At 39.2% G+C, this 21,200-nt stretch overlaps 1 protein-coding gene across 2 annotated transcripts; it reads right to left on the bottom strand.

The window, feature by feature from the left end:
• Positions 1-3,212: 3,212 nt before the first annotated feature.
• cttnbp2nla (CTTNBP2 N-terminal like a) lies at positions 3,213-19,609 on the bottom strand. 2 transcript variants are annotated; one of them, XM_058055725.1, is made up of 8 exons: positions 19,444-19,553; positions 15,539-15,615; positions 14,459-14,563; positions 7,972-8,208; positions 6,234-6,341; positions 5,961-6,149; positions 5,729-5,899; positions 3,213-4,721 (listed from the first exon to the last, which is right to left on the bottom strand). In XM_058055725.1, exons 3-8 carry the CDS (start codon positions 14,549-14,551, stop codon positions 3,885-3,887), a joined length of 1,635 nt encoding a protein of 544 aa, XP_057911708.1. In that variant the 5' UTR covers positions 14,552-14,563; positions 15,539-15,615; positions 19,444-19,553; the 3' UTR covers positions 3,213-3,884. The 2 variants fall into 2 exon arrangements, with proteins under 2 accessions (XP_057911708.1, XP_057911707.1); XM_058055724.1 differs by lacking the exon at positions 15,539-15,615 and having other exon boundaries at positions 19,444-19,609.
• Positions 19,610-21,200: the final 1,591 nt, after the last annotated feature.

Here is a 21,200-nt window from a genome sequence, read left to right as displayed (position 1 = left end):
CGTCGATTATTATTAGAAATTAGTTTTATTGGTGATTATTATTAGCATGTAAGGTCATTCTTGGGGTGTGAAGATTTCATCTTAAAAATAATAATAATAATAATAATAATAATAATAATAATAGTGAGTTGATAATGAAATGACTGTAAATTACATTTGCAGACAGTATGATACAAGCGAGAATAAAAAAAATCAGAAAAAAACGTCCTCCTGCCAGTTATTAATTATTCATAATAGCAACAAATAGGAAGATGCAAAATAATCTGCAAAGTCAAAACTCATAGTTGTCTTGCTCATACCGGAATTAGACTTGTCATGTGATGAATGGGATTGCTCCTCGCACCAGTTATTAATGTAACTTGCACCAACTTGTGTAATAGAAATCAATAGAAAGACTCCAAATTATCGACAAAATCAAAGTCCACTGTATGTGGACACATGGGCAGCATAAACTAATCATATACGTAATGTGATTGCTCCTCCCACCAGTTATTAATGTAACTTGCACCAACTTGCGTAATAGAAATCAATAGAAAGACTTCAAATTATCGACAAAATCAAAGTCCACTGTATGTGGACACATAGGCAGCATAAACGAATCATATACGTAATGTGATTGCTCCGCCCACCAGTTATTAAACATCACCCGGCAACTTGCATAATAGAAAGAGAACTGAAAATAATCCACAATAAGTTTGCTCACACACTAGGGGATACATGCGACATGAATATGTCATAGACTTCATGTGATTTTTCCTCATGCCAGTTATTCATGACTGGATCATGACTTGCATCATATAAGGATTCTAAATAATCCACAAAAAGGGTGGTATATTTGCTCACACACAGGAACATACATGCACAGGCAGCATAAACATGTCACATGCTTAATGTGATCACTCCTCCTGCCAGTTATTCATGATAACCATCTTACATTATATAAAGATTCTAAATAATGCACAAAAAGTGTAGTGTATTTGCTCATACACCTGGACAAACATGCACACGGGCAGCATAAACATGTCATATACATAATGCGACTGCTCCTCCCACCTGTTATTAATGATAACTGCCAACGTGCATAATATAAATTAATAGAACTCAAAATAATCCACAAAATCAAGCCCGCCGTATGGTTGCTCACACACCATGGGATACATACACACATACATGCAACATGAATGTATCATATACTAAATGTGATCATTCCTCCTGCCAGTTATTCATGATAACCATCTTGCATCGTATAAAGATTCTAAATAATCCACAAAGTCTGTGGTATGTTTGCTGTCACACAGAGACATACATGCATGCTTAATGCATGCTTAATGTGATAACCCCTCTCACCAGTTATTCATGATAACCACCATCTTGCATAATAGACATCAATAATAATAATCCACAAAATCAAAGCCCACAATTTGTTGGCTCACACACTAGGGGATACATGCACACATACATGCAACATAAATGTGTCATATATTTGATCACTCCTCCCGCCAGTTATTCTTGATAACCACCATCTTGTATAATGAGTTGCAGTGTGAGTGCAAAAGTATGCACAGCTCATTCTCGGGATACTTTTTGTTGAATGTTTTACTAAAGACGGAGATAAGATTGGTCTAGAAGAAGATACTTTCAAGATTGATTATTGATTTGGGAAAAAAAAAATTCCTTATCCAATGTGGGAATACCAGCGTCATGTTTGTAGTTCATGTTGAGTCACAATGGAAACATGCAAGCCTCCTAAGGGATATTTGCGGTGTTCTTCGCTCGCCATAGTGGCACTTTTGGAGTGTGTCCATCAGGTGTGTAAAGGTCAAAGGTCATTCGGTCATATTCCGGTTGTTTATGTGACATGATCGGGATCTCGGTGTCATATGACACAGTGTCTTTTTAAAATGTCCACGTTGAGCTGTGGATGTTACACTGTCAACTCTTAACAAATTGCTGCAATGGTGGCCTCGCTTTGCTCCAGCTGTGCTCTTTGATGGGGGGGGGGGCACCTATTCTGGGCCTGTCTCATGGCCCTGAGCTAATTTTGGGATGAAGGGGGAAGAGGGACCCAGACATCAAGGAAGCACAAGAAAAACGTTTTGAATAGCTTGATCAATTTAGATGTTTAACTTTCTTACATGACAGACCTTCTTGACCTTTGCACTCACGCAGCACTGCAGCTGTGAGATCATGCATCTTCATTGTATCGCCATAAGAAAAAAAGTCTCCTCAATATTAGGATTTATGATGCATGGTCAAAACTGAATTTTGTCAGATATTATACAAAAAGTGAAGCAAAAGAGTGTAAAACTTAAATTTTATGAGCGTTGGATATTCAGATATATTATTGTATATATTGTATATTGTATATAATATATTGTATTCACCTCAATGAAGGGCACCAAAGATTTTGTTTTGAATTAAAAAACATTTTTAGTTGTTTTTTTATTTGAATTTATTAGAATTTAGTCTGTTTTTGTCTTCTTTGCTCTTCTCATCCTCACTGTGTTCTATTTCTCTTTTCAAGTGTAACAAAATGCTACTCAGGTATTATGTTAATAAATTAAATCGTCATTATTAATGATAACAATTTAAGGTCATGATTTACTCTTTAAATAATCATTAGTTGTCCTTTAATTTTAATTTAATTTAGTCTGTTTTTGTCTTCTTCTTTGCTCTTTTCATCCTCACTGTGTTCTATTTCTCTTTTCAAGTGTAACAAAATGCTACTCAGGTATTATATTAATAAATTAAATCGTCATTATTAATGATAACAATTTAAGGTAATGATTTACTCTTTAAATAATCATACAGTAACTCGCCTTCTTTTGTCGAGTTGCTTTTGAAGTACATACAATACTGGCCTCTAGTGGGCATTCTTGAGAGGTACAACCGAAGTGCAACAGTAGCAGATGTTAATGACAATTGAAATGTTAACTTCTATAATAATATAATAATAATAATAACTTTCTCGTCATCATTTATCTTTGTTTATGCGTAATAGCGATTGTTTACTTAGTAATTGTAATAATAGTATATTATTATGGTCCACATTTTAATTATAACACACAGGATCAAGCACAAGTACTTAAAGAAAAACTATAAAAAAAAAAATCAAAACAAATTGGGTTATAAGATTATTGACCATAGCTGTTTTGGAATATGATTTATACATATTTATACATACATGCCAAAACAATAACAATAGCAGGTCTTTGTTTAGTTGCATTTATTCAACCTTCCAGCATATACACAATAGGAATGTCATCACATGAGAGCACAAATATGCAAATATATGCACAATATTCATTACAAAAATACCCCTAACATAATGTACCAGGAGTTCGATTCCCTGCTTGGGCATCTCTGTTTGCATGTTCTCCCCGTGCATGCGTGGGTTTTCTACGGGTACTCCGGTTTCCTCCCACATTCCAAAAACATGCTAGGTTAATGAATGTATGCATTTAATGTAATATATTAATGTGAGTGTGAATGGTTGTTTGTCTATATGTGCCCTGTGATTGGCTGGCGACCAGTCCAGGGTGTACCATGCCTCTCGCCCAAAGACAGCTGGGATAGGCTCCAGCACCCCCATGAAGATAAGCGGTAGAAAATGAATGAATGAATGAATACTGTACCATGTTTGGGACTGCATATAATAATTATTATATAAAGTCAACATTTAAGTATAAAAGTATATTTCTATAATCAAGTAAGGAATCTTTACAAAAATATACAGTTTTATATTAATAAAAGCAACAATGAAAGAATTCCTATGGTTTAACTACAAGACAAATACTAGCTATATATTTATGTATATTTCTATACAGCAATAATAAATACAGCATACAGTATGAAGTATAAACAGTGTTTCCAATACTAAGGGGTCAGTTGGAGGAGACCACCACGTCCAGTTCTTTGACTCCATCCTGGCCGGACGTGAGACCACAGCTTCCAGACAGGGCGGAGTCGTTACAGTGACTGGAAGACCTGGGAAGAGAAGCCGGAGACGGAGGGGCTTGGGCCAGCCCGGGTTTCTTAGGCGGGATGGGTGGAGGGTTCCCCCTGTCCGCTCTGGGGATAGTGGGCGACCGCACCCCTTGAGGCGCCGTGGCTCGGCCCGCCATGGGCGATAAGGGTGCCGCCAGGCAGCGGTAGTCTGTACCGAAGGGGGAATTGTTTGCCAGTTTTGGCGTCTGCTGCACGGTGGTGAAGCGGGACAATGCTTGAGTGACGGTGCTACGGGCCATCTGCTTGACTTGGACAGATTCTGGTGGAGGAGAGGTGGAGCTAGCTGGGGGGGCGTCCTTTGGGGATACAAGGTGGGCGGACGCAGACTCCAGGTCAGGGGAGCTTTGGAATTTGTGACGAGCGGCGTGAAATCGCTGGTTGATTCCTGCCTGGTAGGGCGACTGCTTTCCTGCCGAGGGGGTCGGAACGCCTGTCGGGATGGGACCACCAGAGGGGCGTTTAGCCAGCACAGGAGAAGCACACGGAGAGGAACTCTGCGGAGCTCCAGGAGAGAGATTCCCATTTGGGATCTTCTGTGAGGGGGGGCTGTTTGAACCCTCCATCACACAATGGTGACCATTAACGTCTGTTTGGCCTTCTTCATCTTCCTCCGTGCTGGGGTCACCTTTGACCTGTGATGATACGCCGGCCCCGTCTTGAAGAAGGTGCGTCACCATGGTAACATCACTCTGCTGGTTTTGCAGCTCCTCCACCTGACAAAACAGCAAAACAGTATATGACATAAAGGCTCTGGGCTACATAAGACAAGAGTGACTTTTGACCTTGATTATTTTTGATTATATTATGTATGTGTGTGCGTGCATATATGTGAAATATTAAAAATAAACAAGATTCCCGCTTTGACACAGTGAAACAGGTGGGTTGGCTACGGCAATGTCCTGGGGTTTTGTTGGGGTGTCCGATGTTCCCACTCTTCTTTTGTTGTTTTGTCTTATGTAAGATTCTGTGATTATATGTGTGGACATGTGTAGTAATGGGGTGTTGTAATTTATATATACACACACATATATATATATATATATATATATATATATATATATATATATATATATATACACACACATATATATATATATATATATATATATATATATATATGGAGGTGTATATATAAATTTGTATTTTTTATTTGGAATTTTTTTATATTTTAATTATATTTTAAATATTTTAGTTATTATTTTAAAAATGTAATTATTAATAATAATTATTTAATTTTATAATTTAAATTAAAATTTAATTTAAAATTTAAATTATTAAATTTAATTTAATAATTTATTTAATTACAAAATTACAAATATATATATATATATATATGTATATATATACATGTGTATGTATATGTATGAATATGTGTATGTATGCTGCATGTATATGTATATATAGTATATATATATATGTGTGTGTGTGTATATATATGTAAGTATATAAATAGATATTGTGAGTGTATTGTATTGTAAGTGTATATGTGAGATACATTAATGTATGCATGTCTGAAATTAATTTTTTGATTAATTACTCCGGTTTCCTCCCACATTCCAAAAACATGCTAGGTTAATTGGTGACTCCAAATTGTCCATAGGTATGAATGTGAGTGTGAATGGTTGTTTGTCTATATGTGCCCTGTGATTGGCTGGCCACCAGTCCAGGGTGTACCCCGCCTCTCGCCTGAAGACAGCTGGGAGGTGCAAGATGGTCCCACCTGTCGTTGCAGCAGATGACAGTGAGCCTCCTCCTTCTTGAGTCTGGAGCGGAGCTGCTCTCTCTCCGTGTCAAACTCGGCCAGCTGCTCCTCCACCCGGGCCTCCATTCTCAGAGCTCTCCTCCGCTCCTCCTCCAGCTCTTTCTTCAGGGCCTGACACGCCTCCTTCTCCTGGGTCACAACACCCACACGTCACATTTAGGAGTTCCCATGGAGAGAAAGATGGCAGCACCTTTTCAAGCTTGCGACTGAGTTCGGTGAGTCGGTGTCCCTCCTCCAGGGCTCTGGCGCTGGCCCACTTGCATTCTTTAGCCAAAGCGCAGGAGAGCTGTTTATGCTGAGCACGCTCCTCTTCCAGCTGATCACTCATGCGGCGCTGCTCCTTTTCCAGACGCCGCACCTGGCTGCGTTCAAACTCCAGCTGGGAAGAAGACGTGAGATGATCCGCCTGGTTAAGGAGGAGCAGGCGGCGTGCTTTGACAAGCGCTTGTGAGGAATATCTCACCTGTTGATGTAAGCGCTCCCGTTCCTTCTCCAGAATGTAGGTGACATCATCTCCCTCGGCCGTGTCCTCGGCATGCTTCCTCTTTTCCTCCTCCAGATCCGCAATCACCTCAAGGAAGAAAACAAAACAAGAACTCCATTTAGATGTTTTACTTTCTTGCCTCTTCCTTGACCTTGGACTCACGCAACACTACAGCTTTGACCTCAGGCCTGCCAGAAGTCAAGTTGATGAATTAATGAAGTGTTTCATGTGGTCCCAAGTCTTCAACATCAAATTCATTGAGGTTGTTCTTTGAGAATTTTTTATAAAAAGTCTTGCTAAATAGTTTGTGTATTGTGTATATGGAACTTCAGATCAATAAAGAACATGTTACTGTCTGAATTGAAAGCAGTCTTCCTCTTTTTTTCTTCCTCTGTGGTGTTATAAATATTGTTTCAAATATTGGTCAAGGGTCAAAAGTGCAAAAAACGAAAAAGTTTGATAATCCTGAAGATGTACGTATCAGTCTCACCTTGCACCTCAGATCTTCAAAATGAATAGGGTTCTTGACTAATCATGGGACAAAAGGAGTTCCTAGATCATACTAAAGCATACTACTTCAAATCAATAGGGTTCTTGTCTGGATTCAGTCGTCCCTCAGCACTTTGCAGCTTCACACTATCACGGAATAGGGCCTATTTTTGTAATGTTTGTAATGGCAATGGTAATGGTTTTATTTCATTTGAACATGCATCAGATTACAATTGAATGCATCACATAATCAGTTCACAGTTCCACATGTCCAAAAGGAGTAGGAAGAAGCAAAGCTTATTAAATCCTACCCCTCCATCTGGTACTTTTACAATCAGTAACTGTTACATTTGTTCACTTCCTGCTTTCCTAATACAGTTTAAGTATTTTTTTTTATTTTATTCCATTTTTTTTGTCACTTACTACCAAAGTACGAGGTGATATGACCATCCAATGACATAATGTGTACCATAGTAAGTGTCAATATAATGATATGTATAGCACATCATGACTGGTTCAAGACTCTTCATCCTTGTATTTAGCAAACATCAACTGCTTGTATTGTTTCTTGAATTGGCTCATCATTGTGCATTGTTTGAGGGTCTTACTCAATCCATTCCATAGTTTGATTCCACATACTGAAATGCTATGGCTTTTTAACGTAGTCCTAGCATAGAAGTGTTTCAAATTTACCTCTTCCCTGAGATCATATTTCTCCTCTCTTGTAGAGAAGTATTGGATGACATTTTTAGGTAAAAAAAAATGCAGTCCAGAAAATACGGTAAATCTCCCAATGCTAACGTGTGTCTCTATTATGTCTTATATTCTCTTATGATAGCTACTATATTGGGTAATATTAGTATAAAAGTGACCCCAAGGTTGGTATTTCATGTCTAGAGAGCTCTAATAATGTTAATACGCATATTTAGAAGGTTGGAAACAGGTTTTTTATGCTCTAACTAGAAAAACATTCAATTTTTATCAATAACGGTTTGACCTGGAACCAATTAACCGCCATAAACGAGGGTTACTGCATAAGCTAACATCTACAAACGTTCAGCGAAGATCGGCTGAAATGTCATATTTGTAATCTGATATCACATCATTCAAAATTAAAGGATACCAATCTCAAACATCAATTGTAAAATGCTAACCTAAACGCCAAATAGGTTATTTTCCTACATGTACTTTTAAAAAAGGACCCAAATGTTAAAGAAGCATGACCTACCATTCTGTGCCTGCTCTCGGCTGCAGCCAGCTGGGCCAGCATCTTCTCCTGCATCCTCCTGCAGTGGCTCACCACCAGTTTGAGCACCACCAGGGGGTTCGAAGTGGCCGGGGAGCACCCAGAGTCCTTGCTGTCTTGGGACCCCACCGTCTCTCCGTCTCTCTGCAGGGCCAGAAAAGGGTCGCTGAGGTCGTACCTTCCATAGCGTTCCTGGATGAAGAGGTCTTTACGCTGAGCCTGGTGACAACAAAGAGATGAGGATGACGTTACAGTCATAGCAGGTAAAAGATGAGGTTGAAGGAGGCCAACAGATGGCGAGTCCACGTGTCTTTGGAGTAGGCCAGCTGCTCTGGACCGGGCCTGTGGCCAGATCTATTTAACCCGGGACAACGAAGGTGAAGTAGCACTGAGATGCTTTGGTGCTCGCATGAAAAGGAAGGACGAGAGAGCATCTTGAAGAGGATCAAAAGATTAGAGAGAACGTGATCCTCTCTTGAGCTCATCATGACCATGATACCAAGATGATTTGGTACATGCAGGAGAGTACAAGACGTCCCTGCGGCGCCAGAGTTCAGCCATTTTATTTGTGAGGCTACGGATCCTGTGCATCCCAAATTGGATATTTCATGTACAATACAAAGATGATCACATAATCCTATATGTTAATTCTTAAGTATTATAATTATAATGCAATATTCAGTATTATATATATAATTAAATTATAATTATTATTATTACTTATTATAATTTTTCATTCTTTCATTTTCTACCGCTTATCCTCACGAGGGTCGCGGGGGTGCTGGAGCCTATCCCATCTGTCTTCGGCAAGAGGCTGGGTATATTATAATTATATTATATTTTTGTTATTATAAATTCTTTTAATTTAATTTATGATTACTTATTTATTTAAACTGACTGTACGTTTTTTTATTCATTCATTCATTCATTCATTTTCTACCACTTTTATATTATATTATAATTTCTTTTAATTTAATTTCATTCATTCATTCATTTTCTACCGCTTTTTCCTCAGGAGTGTCGCGGGGGTGCTGGAGCCTATCCCAGCTGTCTTCGGCGAGAAGCGGGGTATGTTATAATTATATTATATTTTTGTTATTATAATTTATTTTAATTTAATGTATGATTACTTATTTATTTAAACTGATTGTATGCTTTTTTTATTTATGTTTATATTATTTATTTTTTAATTATTATTACTATCAAACCCATACATATGTTACACTGTATTTATTTACTTATATTTTTATTAAAGGGAACCTATTACACTTTTTCCACTTGTCTGACCTATAAATGTAATTAGAACGTTGTATTTTTGTGTTAAACCAAGTTTCAGATAATTATTTGTTATTATTATTGTATTATTATTATTATATTGTTATTATTTGTTAAGTTTGTGCATTTAAATGTGAACCCTGAAAGAAGTTTGTGATGGCTCTGAACGCTTGGTTTCAGAAAGTTTTTTCTAACATTGGCTACCTGTGATGTCACAAATTGTCAGGCTTCCTTATAAGGGCAGATAGGTTAACTTAGTTTAGCACAGCATGCTAGTCAACTGTGTTAAAAATATAAGGGTCAACAAATGATACTTTATACTGCAAATACACTGGACAACTCAAATATCCAGCTAACGTAAGGCTGTGTACTTTTTCATAGACAAACGTCCTGATGTTAACACTAGCTTTAGCCAGGAAGTTGAACACACTGCGTGAATGAAGTGTTAATCCATTTACCGTACTTGTTTGATATTCTGAACGCAGGTTAGTAGTAACTCAGTAACATGGTTAAGTTACACTTCAATGGAAAAACAGTTCAATGGTGTGATATTTCTATCCTGGTTGAAAATAGCCTTGTGAGAAGAAGAACGTCGAACCGGAATCGAAACAAGGAATCGGAATCACTGGAATTCAAATGCTGCCCAACCCTATTCATGAGTTTCCTCTTCCATATACTGTACTTTAGTACTTTAGGGTAGTTTTTCTGTTATTTTGTGCTTTATACTTCTTATTAGACTCCTTTTAGAGTTTAAAACGTGTGAAATAAAGCAAATAAAGTAGATGACTCATTTAAAAGAGGAATCTTTCTGCAAACGTGGCCCACGCATCCCGGCCTTCTTCCCGTCAGTGTGCTTATGTGTCACTTTAGCAAAGCGCTTAGATCAGAGTTTCCATTCTGGGTACTTATGTTGCACAAGGACACAGTCATTCCAGTGTTCATCAGCTTTAAAAAAAAAACCCAAAAACAATTCTTAGACTGCACTACATTCCATCAGTGTATTTAATTCTAACTCATGGTTCAGCCATAAGACGAACGTCCGCAGTGCATTTGTGGCTCGGAGAGTACGAGCTGCAGATAAGCCTGTTTTTTTGGAAAACAAAGGCATGTTCTTTGTATCTCATACTGCAGAGATGCTGAGGATTACAGAAAACAAGATGAAACACTGTAATAACCCTTCAGGCTTTATTCGTGACATCATGCCACAAATAAACAGTAAACATTCCGATTGTATTATGCATGCTTGTGCTTAGTGGATGGGCATCTTGCTTCCTATACAAATTGCCCTATTTCATTCATGAACAAAAATATAATGTCTATATTCAGCTGTCAAAATAAAAGTCCAATGTCTTGATATTTTGAGTACTCTTTTAATTGCCAAACGAGTCCAATATTCCCTCACTGTGGCTACTGCATATGTGCAGGCCAAACACGCCAAATACAAACATTGCCAGAAGGAACCAAAGGAAACAACAATAATATCCTTTCAAAGTACAGGAAAGCTGAGAAGCGAGCAGCTGCAGGAGTGAGTCATGAAAGGACATGAAAGAAATGCGAGAGCTACATAGCTGTCCAGAGTCAAGAATGGTGACGGTAGTGTCATGGTCTGGGGCTGCATGAGTGCCGCCGGTATTAAGGAGCTGCGGTTCATTGAGAGAAAACAAAACTTAAGGTGAAGTTGATGGAGTGGCCAACTATGTCTTCTCCAGACCTGAACCCAATTGAGCACCAGTGCAGAATCCTCAAGTGTAAGAAGGATGCATGAGAGAGGATTCCAGTAACAACCTGTGCAGCTCGGATGAATACCATGCTCAAGAGAATTAAGGCAGTGCAAGACAAAAATGAAGGGTTCTTAATTTCGTAGATGTAGGCGCAGGGCAGGTGCGCTGTGCCAACAGAGTGTGGCCAATACACAACACACAATTTTCGTGAGCAGCGTAATCAGGCGCAGCGTGGCGCACCCATGACTACGTCCCTCCCACCAGTGCAAGTGGCAAATTTAAAACCATTGCCTTTAAATGGACTGGACTGTGCATCAGAGGCCACAATGCGCATCATGCACCATGTATATCAAATGTACATCAAACACAGCAGCAGGCTAATCCAGGCATCTTGTTGGTTTTCCACCATTAGGAGAACCTTTAATGGTATAGTCACGGTATCTCCTCCTCAAACTCCTCCTTAAGAAAAAATGAACAGTAAAAAATATATCCTACAACCAGATTTAACCAACTTTTGATATTGATCGTTGTTTTTAGTTGTTAATTATTAGTTGTCTAATGGGTCAATTTCTCTGATTCCACAAAGACCGCACTGCATGTTGGCTCATTGGTAATTGGATGGTTACTAAGGGGAGCGCACCTCCCTGGGTGCGCCGACACAACCATTTTGCATGCGCTGGACCAAATTATCACTGCTTGGGGTACGCCACCCAGCGCCACAAAATTAGAGCCCTAAGTACACACCTGTGTTGGTAGATATTTAGACAGCAATGGTTGTGTTTAGGCGGCACGGCTAAGTGGTTAGCGTGCAGACCTCACGGCTAGGAGACTAGGGTTCAATTCCACCCTTGGCCATCTCTGTTTGAAGTTTGCATGTTCTCCCCGTGCATGCGTGGGTTTTCTCCGGGTACTCCGGTTTCCTCCCACATTCCAAAAACATGCTAGGTTAATTGGCGACTCCAAATTGTCCATAGGTATGAATGTGAGTGTGAATGGTTGTTTGTCTATATGTGCCCTGTGATTGGCTGGCGACCAGTAATCCCTTCAAGGTATAAGAAAAGCACCACGCTCCAGATTACAAGTTAAGCATGGAATACTTTTGATCAACAGAGCACTTTCCATTGACTTATTGAAGAGATTACACCCTTCATAGAGTCAACAACAGTACAGCATTGATGCCAGCCCAGTCCTGAATGGGTTAACAGTTTTCTCCATCCAAGTGAAGCCTGATGTTTATTTGTTCACTCCTCTACTCCTCGCGCCACGCACGTTGAGTCATCGGACACCCGGCGCGCTGGAACTCCTCTTGCCTTAGATGGCCAGATCCCAGGAGAGAAGCAGGAATGCGGTCTAGAGGTCTAGACATAACACATCAGAACCTTCTGCAGAAGGCCTCGTGCTCTTGCTAAAATGAGCGTAGCAGATTATAATAAATGTTTCCGCAGAGGTGCTATTTCACTCAACTTTGGTTCCAGCTCTTTTTTTTTATGAGGTAACAAAGCCTTTTCAATACCCGTGCAGAGTTTGCATGAGCGTGTGAGCCGGCAGCACAGCAAAGGACTGTGGGAAGTAACCCCAGAATCCTTTAATTGAAATGCAGCATTAATCCCCGCCAAAGTAAGAGCGGGTTGCTCTGCGTCAACACAACAGAGGCTTTGTTCAAGTTCACTGGGCTGCATTTAAGCTCATAAGCGGGGTGATTTATAATGTGGTTATGAGACAAACATCCCAAAGGATGCACAATTTGATTGGACGAGCTGCAACAGGGAGATAGCTTCTCATTGCAATACATAGGGAAAAACAGGAAGTGGCAGCAGTTTAGACGGCTACTTAGCTTAATTGTCTTGGCTTGAGCCTTTCGGCTTAATTACAGAAACAGGACGGAAGTGGTGAAACGTGTTTAAACTGGAAGAAATTGAAGGAATGGAAGAAGGAGCACCTCAAAAGACTTAAAAATTTTGAGTTAAAATTTGTATTTTTAACATGTTTGTTAAAGGGACTGTATGCAACCTGCTGCAATTTATTCATTCATTCATTCATTTTCTACCACTTATCCTCACAAGGGTCGCGGGCGTGCTGGAGCCTATCCCAGCCAATTACAGGGCACATATAGACAAACAACCATTCACACTCACATTCATACCTATGGACAATTTGGAGTCGCCAATTAACCTAGCATTTTTTTGGAATGAGGGAGGAAACCCACGCATGCACGGGGAGAACATGCAAACTCCACACGGAGATGCCTGAGGGGGGAATCGAACCTGAGTCTCCTAGCTGTGTGGCCTACGCGCTAACCGCTCGTCCACCGTATAGCCCGTATCACATTATATGAAGTCATTCATTCATCCATTCAATTTCTACCGCTTATCCTCACAAGGGTGTGATGGAGCCTATCCCAGCAGTCTAAACACCCTGGACTGGTGGCCAGCCAATCACAGGGCACATATAGACAAACAACCATTCACACTCACATTCATACCTATGGACAATTTGGAGTCGCCAATTAACCTAGCATGTTTTTGGAATGTGGGAGAAAACCACAGAACATGCAAACTCCACACAGAGATGGCCGAGGGTGGAATCGAACTCTCCTAGCTGTGTGGCCTGCGCACTAACCACTCTTACACCGTGCAAACTGCCAAAAAATATGAGAACCAACTAGCCCATGTTACCAATAGTGGTTTAAAAGAACAGATTGTTATACAGACTATATCAATTTTACAAATATATCATCCTGGAGGGTCGAGTGGTTAGCGCGCAGACCTCACAGCTAGGAGACCAGGGTTCAATTCCACCCTCGGCCATCTCTGTGTGGAGTTTTTCATGTTCTCCCCGTGCATGCGTGGGTTTTCTCCGGGTACTCCGGTTTCCTCCCACATTCCAAAAACATGCTAGGTTAATTGGCGACTCCAAATTGTTCATAGGTATGAATGTGAGTGTGAATGGTTGTTTGTCTATATGTGCCCTGTGATTGGCTGGCGACCAGTAATCCCTTCAAGGTACAAGAAAAGCACCATGCTCCAGATTACAAGTTAAGCATGGAATACTTTTGATCAACAGAGTACTTTCCATTGACTTATTGAAAATATTACACCCTTCATAGAGTCAACAAAGGGTGTACCCCGCTTCTCGCCCAAAGGACAGCTGGGATAGGCTCCAGCACCCCCGCAACCCTTGTGAGGAAAAGCGGTAGAAAATGAATGAATGAATGAATGAATCATCCTGGAGGGAGTGAAAACCGGTACAGAAAATGGATGGATGGATGGAATACACATACACACACATGCACACAAAAGCAGTCAGAGACAGACAGAAGGACATCAACATTCATGTTATTACGCCAGGTACTACATTCAATGATAGTAAATGTTAGTGGCAAAAGTTAGACAAACTGCTACCATCAGCTGACATGAACCTATGCAAAAGCTGAATAAATAAAACATTCCATTAGTTGGCATCACGTCAAGTACCTTTAGTGTATCAATGACCATGTCTCTTGCCTCCAGCTCTCCCTCCAGGATGCTGAACAGCATAAGCAACTCTGGCTTGGTCAAGCTCTCCATGTTCAGCTTGGACTGTTGGGATGTGAATGATAAAGAAAATGTCAGTTCAAGAAACCTTATCTTCGAATTGTTGTACTCTTCTACTACATCACTTGTTCCCAAAACTTTTCACATTTGCATATCCCTTCAGACATTTGCCTGAAGCCATGTACCCACGACTCATGCATACTTAAAAATCATTAACCTTTTTTTTTTAAAGGTTTAAATAATTATCATAATTAATTCATTAAATGTAATTCCGGGTCAAAACGTTTTATTTTTACATGGTCAAGTTTCACTAAACAGGCATCTCTTTTATTCCAGTTTGATATTGAATGAGCTTCACTTCGCTTTGCCTGATTTAAATCTGCATATTATTGAGACACCAAAATGAGGGGGCAGTTTAAAAAGCCGATAAACCAGTATCTGAGGTACAAAAACACATACAACTAGTAATAATTTCTAGCGTCCCATTACAGGTTTTCACTAGTGTGCACTAGTGTGCACTGCAGGGATTGGGACACTGATATAAATGTATTACCATCATTATAATCATCATTAATATTACCATTTTCATCATTATAGTTAACAATTTTTTGATTTTTTTTTTAATTATTTAATTTTACAGACTTCATTGCTTCTTGTAGAGTGCTGTATCATTCCATCTGTTGTTTTACTGTTGCATTACTAAGGTTAACCGTAGTAATGCATACATGTGTACAGGTCTGATACTATTCACTAACCGTGTTTTAGTACTAATACGGTGGAGCCAGGACTTGATGAGTTGGTCGTGACAGACAAATTTCATTGTGTTTTGTAATATATTGTAAGAATGTGTTGCTGCAGTTGAGTAAATAAACACCTTCAACCAATATATGAGGAATTACAGATAAATCCCATAATTTTGGTGTCTCTGCCTCGTTCATCCTAGTTACTGTAAGTTTTCTGTGCTTGTGTGTGAAAAACGCAGTGTGGTCTCTTTGTAGTGTCGCTGCACTGTAATCTCACAGCTGTGTTGCTTCTGCAGCCCTGCGGCGTCCAAACATCCCACCGCACTCCACGCCAGTGAACATATGCAGGCTCCCCTTTGAGAAAAAAAAAAAGCCTGAAAGCCATCAACATGATTGAGCTTTTAAAGGCGTCTTCTTGGATGACAACCATCCTCGCGGGATGGTTTCACTGACCGCTGACTGTCACACCAACAATGCTTACACAGGTGCGGCCTGCAGCACTCAAAAAAGGTGCAATGCGGTTTAAAAGGTTTAAAAAACATTGGATTTGACAGATATTTGACAGGCTAAGATTCGCTGCGCGGCCTCTCCCGAACTTTCCACATCATGAAGTCTTCAGGAGAAAGAGGGAGGGGTGGGGTGGTTGCATAATGAGAGACAGCAGCTACCGGCTTCTCTTCTGTTCATATGAAAAAGCAAAGTATTTCCCAGGCATCTTTTGAACATACGTATCCTTAAATGCAGCACCTATGCAGTTTCCTCTTGGTCTAAAATTGGTCTAAGAAGCAAATACAGGAGAGCCTGGTTCCCCTCCATTGTTGTTTGTCAGCACATTTCATTCTGAATGATGCGTTCAAGACACGTTGTTCTTGCAGTACTAGAGTGCAGAGGAAAAGCGACATATGTCTTAAATAAAGTCATCTTGTCTTAAAATTGCCCGATCATTTTAAGGCATAGCCAAGTTTATACAAGCCATGACTCACTAAGACAACACAAAAGATGTCCTGGCTGGTCCACTGATATTTTAAACCACTAAAGTGTCAATATGATGACAAAGATGCTGTTGTTATTATTACAAGTCAGTGTTCCATCAAGACGATTAACTCACTGTTATTTTAGACTGCATATAATTGCTTGAAATGATGAGTGACACATCATGTATGGGGCGTCTCTTTTACTTTACGGTTGGTCCTTTACAAAAAAGGCTCACTGTGTTGCAGCTCTGCCCTTGCCATCACTCATAGCCTGTGGCTGGACCGCAGGGCTAAATGCTAATTAAACTACAGCAGCGTACACATGGCCTCTCACTTTGGCTTTTACCGGCCCACTTGCTAATTTCACAAGCATCCAGGATCACCAGGGGGGAGGGAGGATGTCCCACCAGGCGAGGGGTGATGTTTGCCATCATCAGGCAGGCACAATGACAATACTGCCTAATTTTTGCTGTGAGCACCCTGTGACCCGTAATCCTTTAATCGGGGGTTTGTTTGAAGCCAGGTCAGCAACACACAAAAACACACTCAACATGCAAAGATGGTGCAGGCCGCAGGGGTCCCCAACAGGTAGCTGGAGAGCTCACTAAAGGCTCAAATAACATGTGCGTAAAGTCTCTTTTGTTTTTTATAACTCTATTCTGAAATGAAGCCTCTTTTCTCATACTATGACAAAATGACAACAACTGCACTAAGTTGAGATCTGTGTAAATAGAGTACAATTAAATGTTGCACATCATAAGTAAAACCCACATATCTCACATCTTCTGTCTTGTCTAAGCAAGTCTAACATAGTGAGTGACACCCTCCTAAAGTTACAACTTTTGCAAAGAATAAAAACCTTTATTATACAGGGCTCTACATTAAAAACCAAAATGACTTGCCCATAGGGAATCCTTAAGGTGAGAACTACTTGCCCGAACTTGCCCCATGTAAAATGAAAAGACTGCCATAATGATATCATGCAATTTTTTGTGGCATCACATGAGAATCTCAAATAAATAAAATAATGAAATAAATAATACTTTACACATGGTAGTCGTAGTAAGCAGTGATATTTATAAGTTGTGCACCACAATGAAACATTATTGAATAGACACATTTGTGTACTAGTAAAGTGTTTTTAATCCAGAAAAAAAGCTCAATGGTCAAACAATAATTTGTGAAGCAAAGGTGAGAAAAATCCACAGAGAAATGGAAGCGCTAGATTTTGTAGCTTGTGCAAAATCAGCACTTGGTATTGGATCTAATGGGTGGTGTTTCATTGTGACCACTTCAAATTGTCACAGCAATGTGATTCACTCACCTGTGCCATCATTTGATTTGCTGCCGCTAATAAAATACTTGTTTAGGAGGCACTGCTTCATCACTTTTTGCTGTTTCCTTCAGAATTAGACGATGTTGGCAGCGCCGCCATGACGGATGTTTTCGTAGTCAAACGATCGCTGATTGGTTGATCGCGAACAACGGGTGTGGGTAAAACGCGGACTGTGGATTACGGACCGCGGTCTAAATAAACGATTCTGATTGGTCCATTTCAAGATTTGCAAGGATTGCTTTGCAAATTACCACCGGAATTACTCAGTCCGTGTTTTACCAACACCCAACAAGAACCGCTTAAAAAAAACTCTTGGCAGTATGGCATTCCAAAGTACACTTGCCCGACGGGAATATCACTGATTGGATTTACTTGCCCGAATTTTGTTTTAACTTGCCCCGGGCCATCGGTACATTGTTATTGTCGAGCCCTGATTATAAGTCTCTTTTTTTCTTGAAAAGAACGATTACTCCTTTTTTACTGAAAAAAATTGTATCTTAATCTGTAAGATTCAGACTTAAAAAAATAGCTTCCTAAAGTTAAAACATTTGCAAAAAATATGGCTTTATTGTCATAAGATCTTGACTTTTTTCCCCTAAATATATCACTTTTTGTCAGATTTTGACTTGTTTTCTTGAAGAAATGCGACTTAATTCTTTCATGATTACTCTATTTTTTTCCTGAAAATGCATCTTAACTGTTGTAAAATTTCAACTTTTTGTCTCGAAAAAAAATCCAACATTATTTACATTATTCAAACATTATGACTCAACATTAAAAAAGGGGCAATTTTCATTATTGTGTATATGTCAACATGTGTTGTAGTATTCATCATTATTGCAGCATACCACAGCATAACTACTGCCTAGGTACACAGCAATAAAACATGCACAAAGTAAGCCTGTTCAGTACAAAATAAGCTGAAAAATAAAAGCATGGGAGTATTAACCTGACTCCTACACCCATTTTTTTTTAGATTTATACCCACTAGATGAAAGATTTGCGTTCCAATTGCAGCAGTTCGGTTAGATAAGAGAATATAGAATAGAATATTGTAATGTGTTCAAAACGAATGTGCACAAATCAGCCTTTTATCAGCACTATATACCATACAAAAAAACGCATGCATCAGGACCGTCAAAAAAAAAGCTGGTTCCACTGAAGTGATGAAGTTAAAGAACCTTGCTGTCAGGAGTGCATACAGGCACATGGTAACCATATATACAGTACATACCTATGGAATTTATCACTGTATATGCAAATAAAGGCTGAATGGGAAAATAACAATGCCAAAACATGAAGTTTAAGAACCATGATACTGATGTTTACAAGTCAGGCCTAAAATGTAAAACCAATTGAGTTTGCAGCATGCTGGTGAGGGTCAGCTGAGGAGACTAAGTGTGTTTATTTCATCTATTTGTGCCTTCAGCACATTCATCAAGTCTCCATGTTAAATTGGATTTAGTGGACAATCTAATTGTGGTCTCTCTCAAGGCTACTAGCTTCTTTCTTCCCTTGCCATCGTTCAAATGGAGAACATATAGGAAGAAATGGAACGTTCACAGGGTAGGATTCTGCTGGGAATTCATACAACTTTAATAGAATCAACAGGTTATGTACAAAGCAAGTGTCAAACTTTTGAGTTTTAAACGTAGGAGTAGTAGAATTGTTAAACTGTTGAAAATTGGATATGTAATTGTCTGATTTACTTATTTTATACAAAGTGTTTGGCCTGTGTCTCGCACTCGAACTTAACACGAATTCGCATCATTTTTCTCCGAGTCTTTTTCAAAGGAAACTAGCACACACACGATTAAACATTAAACATTGATCCTCTCCAATAACACAAAAACATCACTGGGGTCGTCTTACCTTCATGTGTCCCTCAAAGCTCTTTTAAAAAGTCCAACATGAACTTTTTGCTTGTTGAAAGATTTGTTTCTCCTGATTTGAGTCCTCTTGATTCCGACGCAGCGGAAGAGTGGAGCGGCCGGAGTTTTGTTTAACAGGCAGCTAGACTGTCCAATAGGAAAGCCGAAAATTAAAGCAGTGCCCAGTGACAGTTAAGCTCTACGAAAATGGGCGGAAACGTTTATGTCCACCCCCCTTTGGATTTGGTTGGATTTCTTTGTTTAGCATTCTTGAGCTGCTGAAGGAAATCTCCCAGAGAAAGAAATACACTTTCAGACGTTTCAGAACACTGTTTAAAATGTAACATTTAAGTACTTACGTTTTTAAGCCAAACCGCGGGATTTAAATGGCAGGGTTTGGGTACTTTTATACTGTAACTAACACTCAATGGCCACATCATTAGGTACCCCTGCTCACTCTCAAACTGTATCACATTTTGAAATTTTCACTTTTGTGCCGAAGTGCCAATATTAAAAAATACATGCTGTTGTTTTGATGCAGTGTTTCTACATCAAAATCAATCTGTAAATGCAGTCCTGCAACATACGCACAAAATAAAACAAGTTAGGTACAATAATAACAGACAATATACAGCAGTGTTCTAATGGTAGTCACATGACACACCATCATTTGAGTTGTTTGACTGTAGTCAACTGGAAGCTGCAGACAATCCTTGCAATGCTTAAGAGTTGCCAGTAGAGGGCAACGTTCACACGATTTGAAGTCAAGAAGACTTGGAAGGCTTATTTTATGTATATTGCAGTATAGGGTTGTTAGAAATATGATTTACACTGTAAAATAGTAATATACTGTTTCCACAAGGCGTTACAGTTCAGTTTGATGCAAATGCACATGAGTGTATGGTCCTGCAGCAAGCGTAAACCTGAATAAACACATCACAGAGTAGCAAAAAAGGCTGAAGTGATTGGTGATGAATGAGGAAGAGTCGTGTGCATGTGGAGAGGACACAGAGACGGAGTCCAAGTTGGAGATGGAACTGAGTGCTGCTGTTGACTCGTTAAGGTCAGAATAAAGTTAAAAACCTGCCAGACTCTGTGTGACACTGAATGGAGACTATGATAATATTGTGGCTGTGATTAACAGTTACTGGAAAACAATAACGGCGGCCAGTGGCGTCATTAGGCCTTTTTAAGGGGGCCTGAAGACCCCCTAAAATGTTCTTAAGCCCCCCTAAATAATTTGGTATTTTTTATAGATTTTTTTTTTTTTTTACAAAAAACATTCTGACAAATTTTAGATAATAGGGCAAAAGCAGGCTAATAAGCAAGGCAATAAGCAGGCTAATACTAGCCTATTACTACTACTACAACTAGTAGTAGCAGTAATAATCAGAAGAAGAGGAATGATAATAATAATAATAGGCTAATTAATAATATAATAATGATTATAATAATAATAATATTATTATTTATTATTGCAAGTCATCTTAGTCATCTCTTTAGTCATGTCTTTCATGTCTTTTTGACGTCATTATTTAGATATTTCATAAATTATATATTTCAGTTGGACATTTTTTATTATGGATGGATGGATGGATGTATAGATAGACACTTTATTCCTCTCCAAGAGAAATTCACAGATCCAGCAGCTTACAGAAAACACATGGGCATGCAGGGTTCAAGAATATAAGGGAATGGTACTATGTAAAATAGTATAGTAAAATAAAATAATAAAATAAAATAAGGTACAAATAGCGA

This window comes from Doryrhamphus excisus, chromosome 18, assembly GCF_030265055.1.
Source record: "Doryrhamphus excisus isolate RoL2022-K1 chromosome 18, RoL_Dexc_1.0, whole genome shotgun sequence".
Lineage (NCBI taxonomy): Eukaryota > Metazoa > Chordata > Actinopteri > Syngnathiformes > Syngnathidae > Doryrhamphus > Doryrhamphus excisus.
This window is presented reverse-complemented; position numbering and strand designations above follow the sequence as displayed.

Excerpts from the sequence above, each read along its gene's own strand:
- cttnbp2nla (XM_058055724.1), bottom strand. Across the intron at positions 8,209-14,458 it reads TGGTCATTGATACACTAAAG|GCTCAGCGTAAAGACCTCTT; the intron begins GTACTTGACGTG and ends TGTTGTCACCAG. Across the intron at positions 6,150-6,233 it reads GGGAGCGCTTACATCAACAG|CTGGAGTTTGAACGCAGCCA; the intron begins GTGAGATATTCC and ends TCTTCTTCCCAG.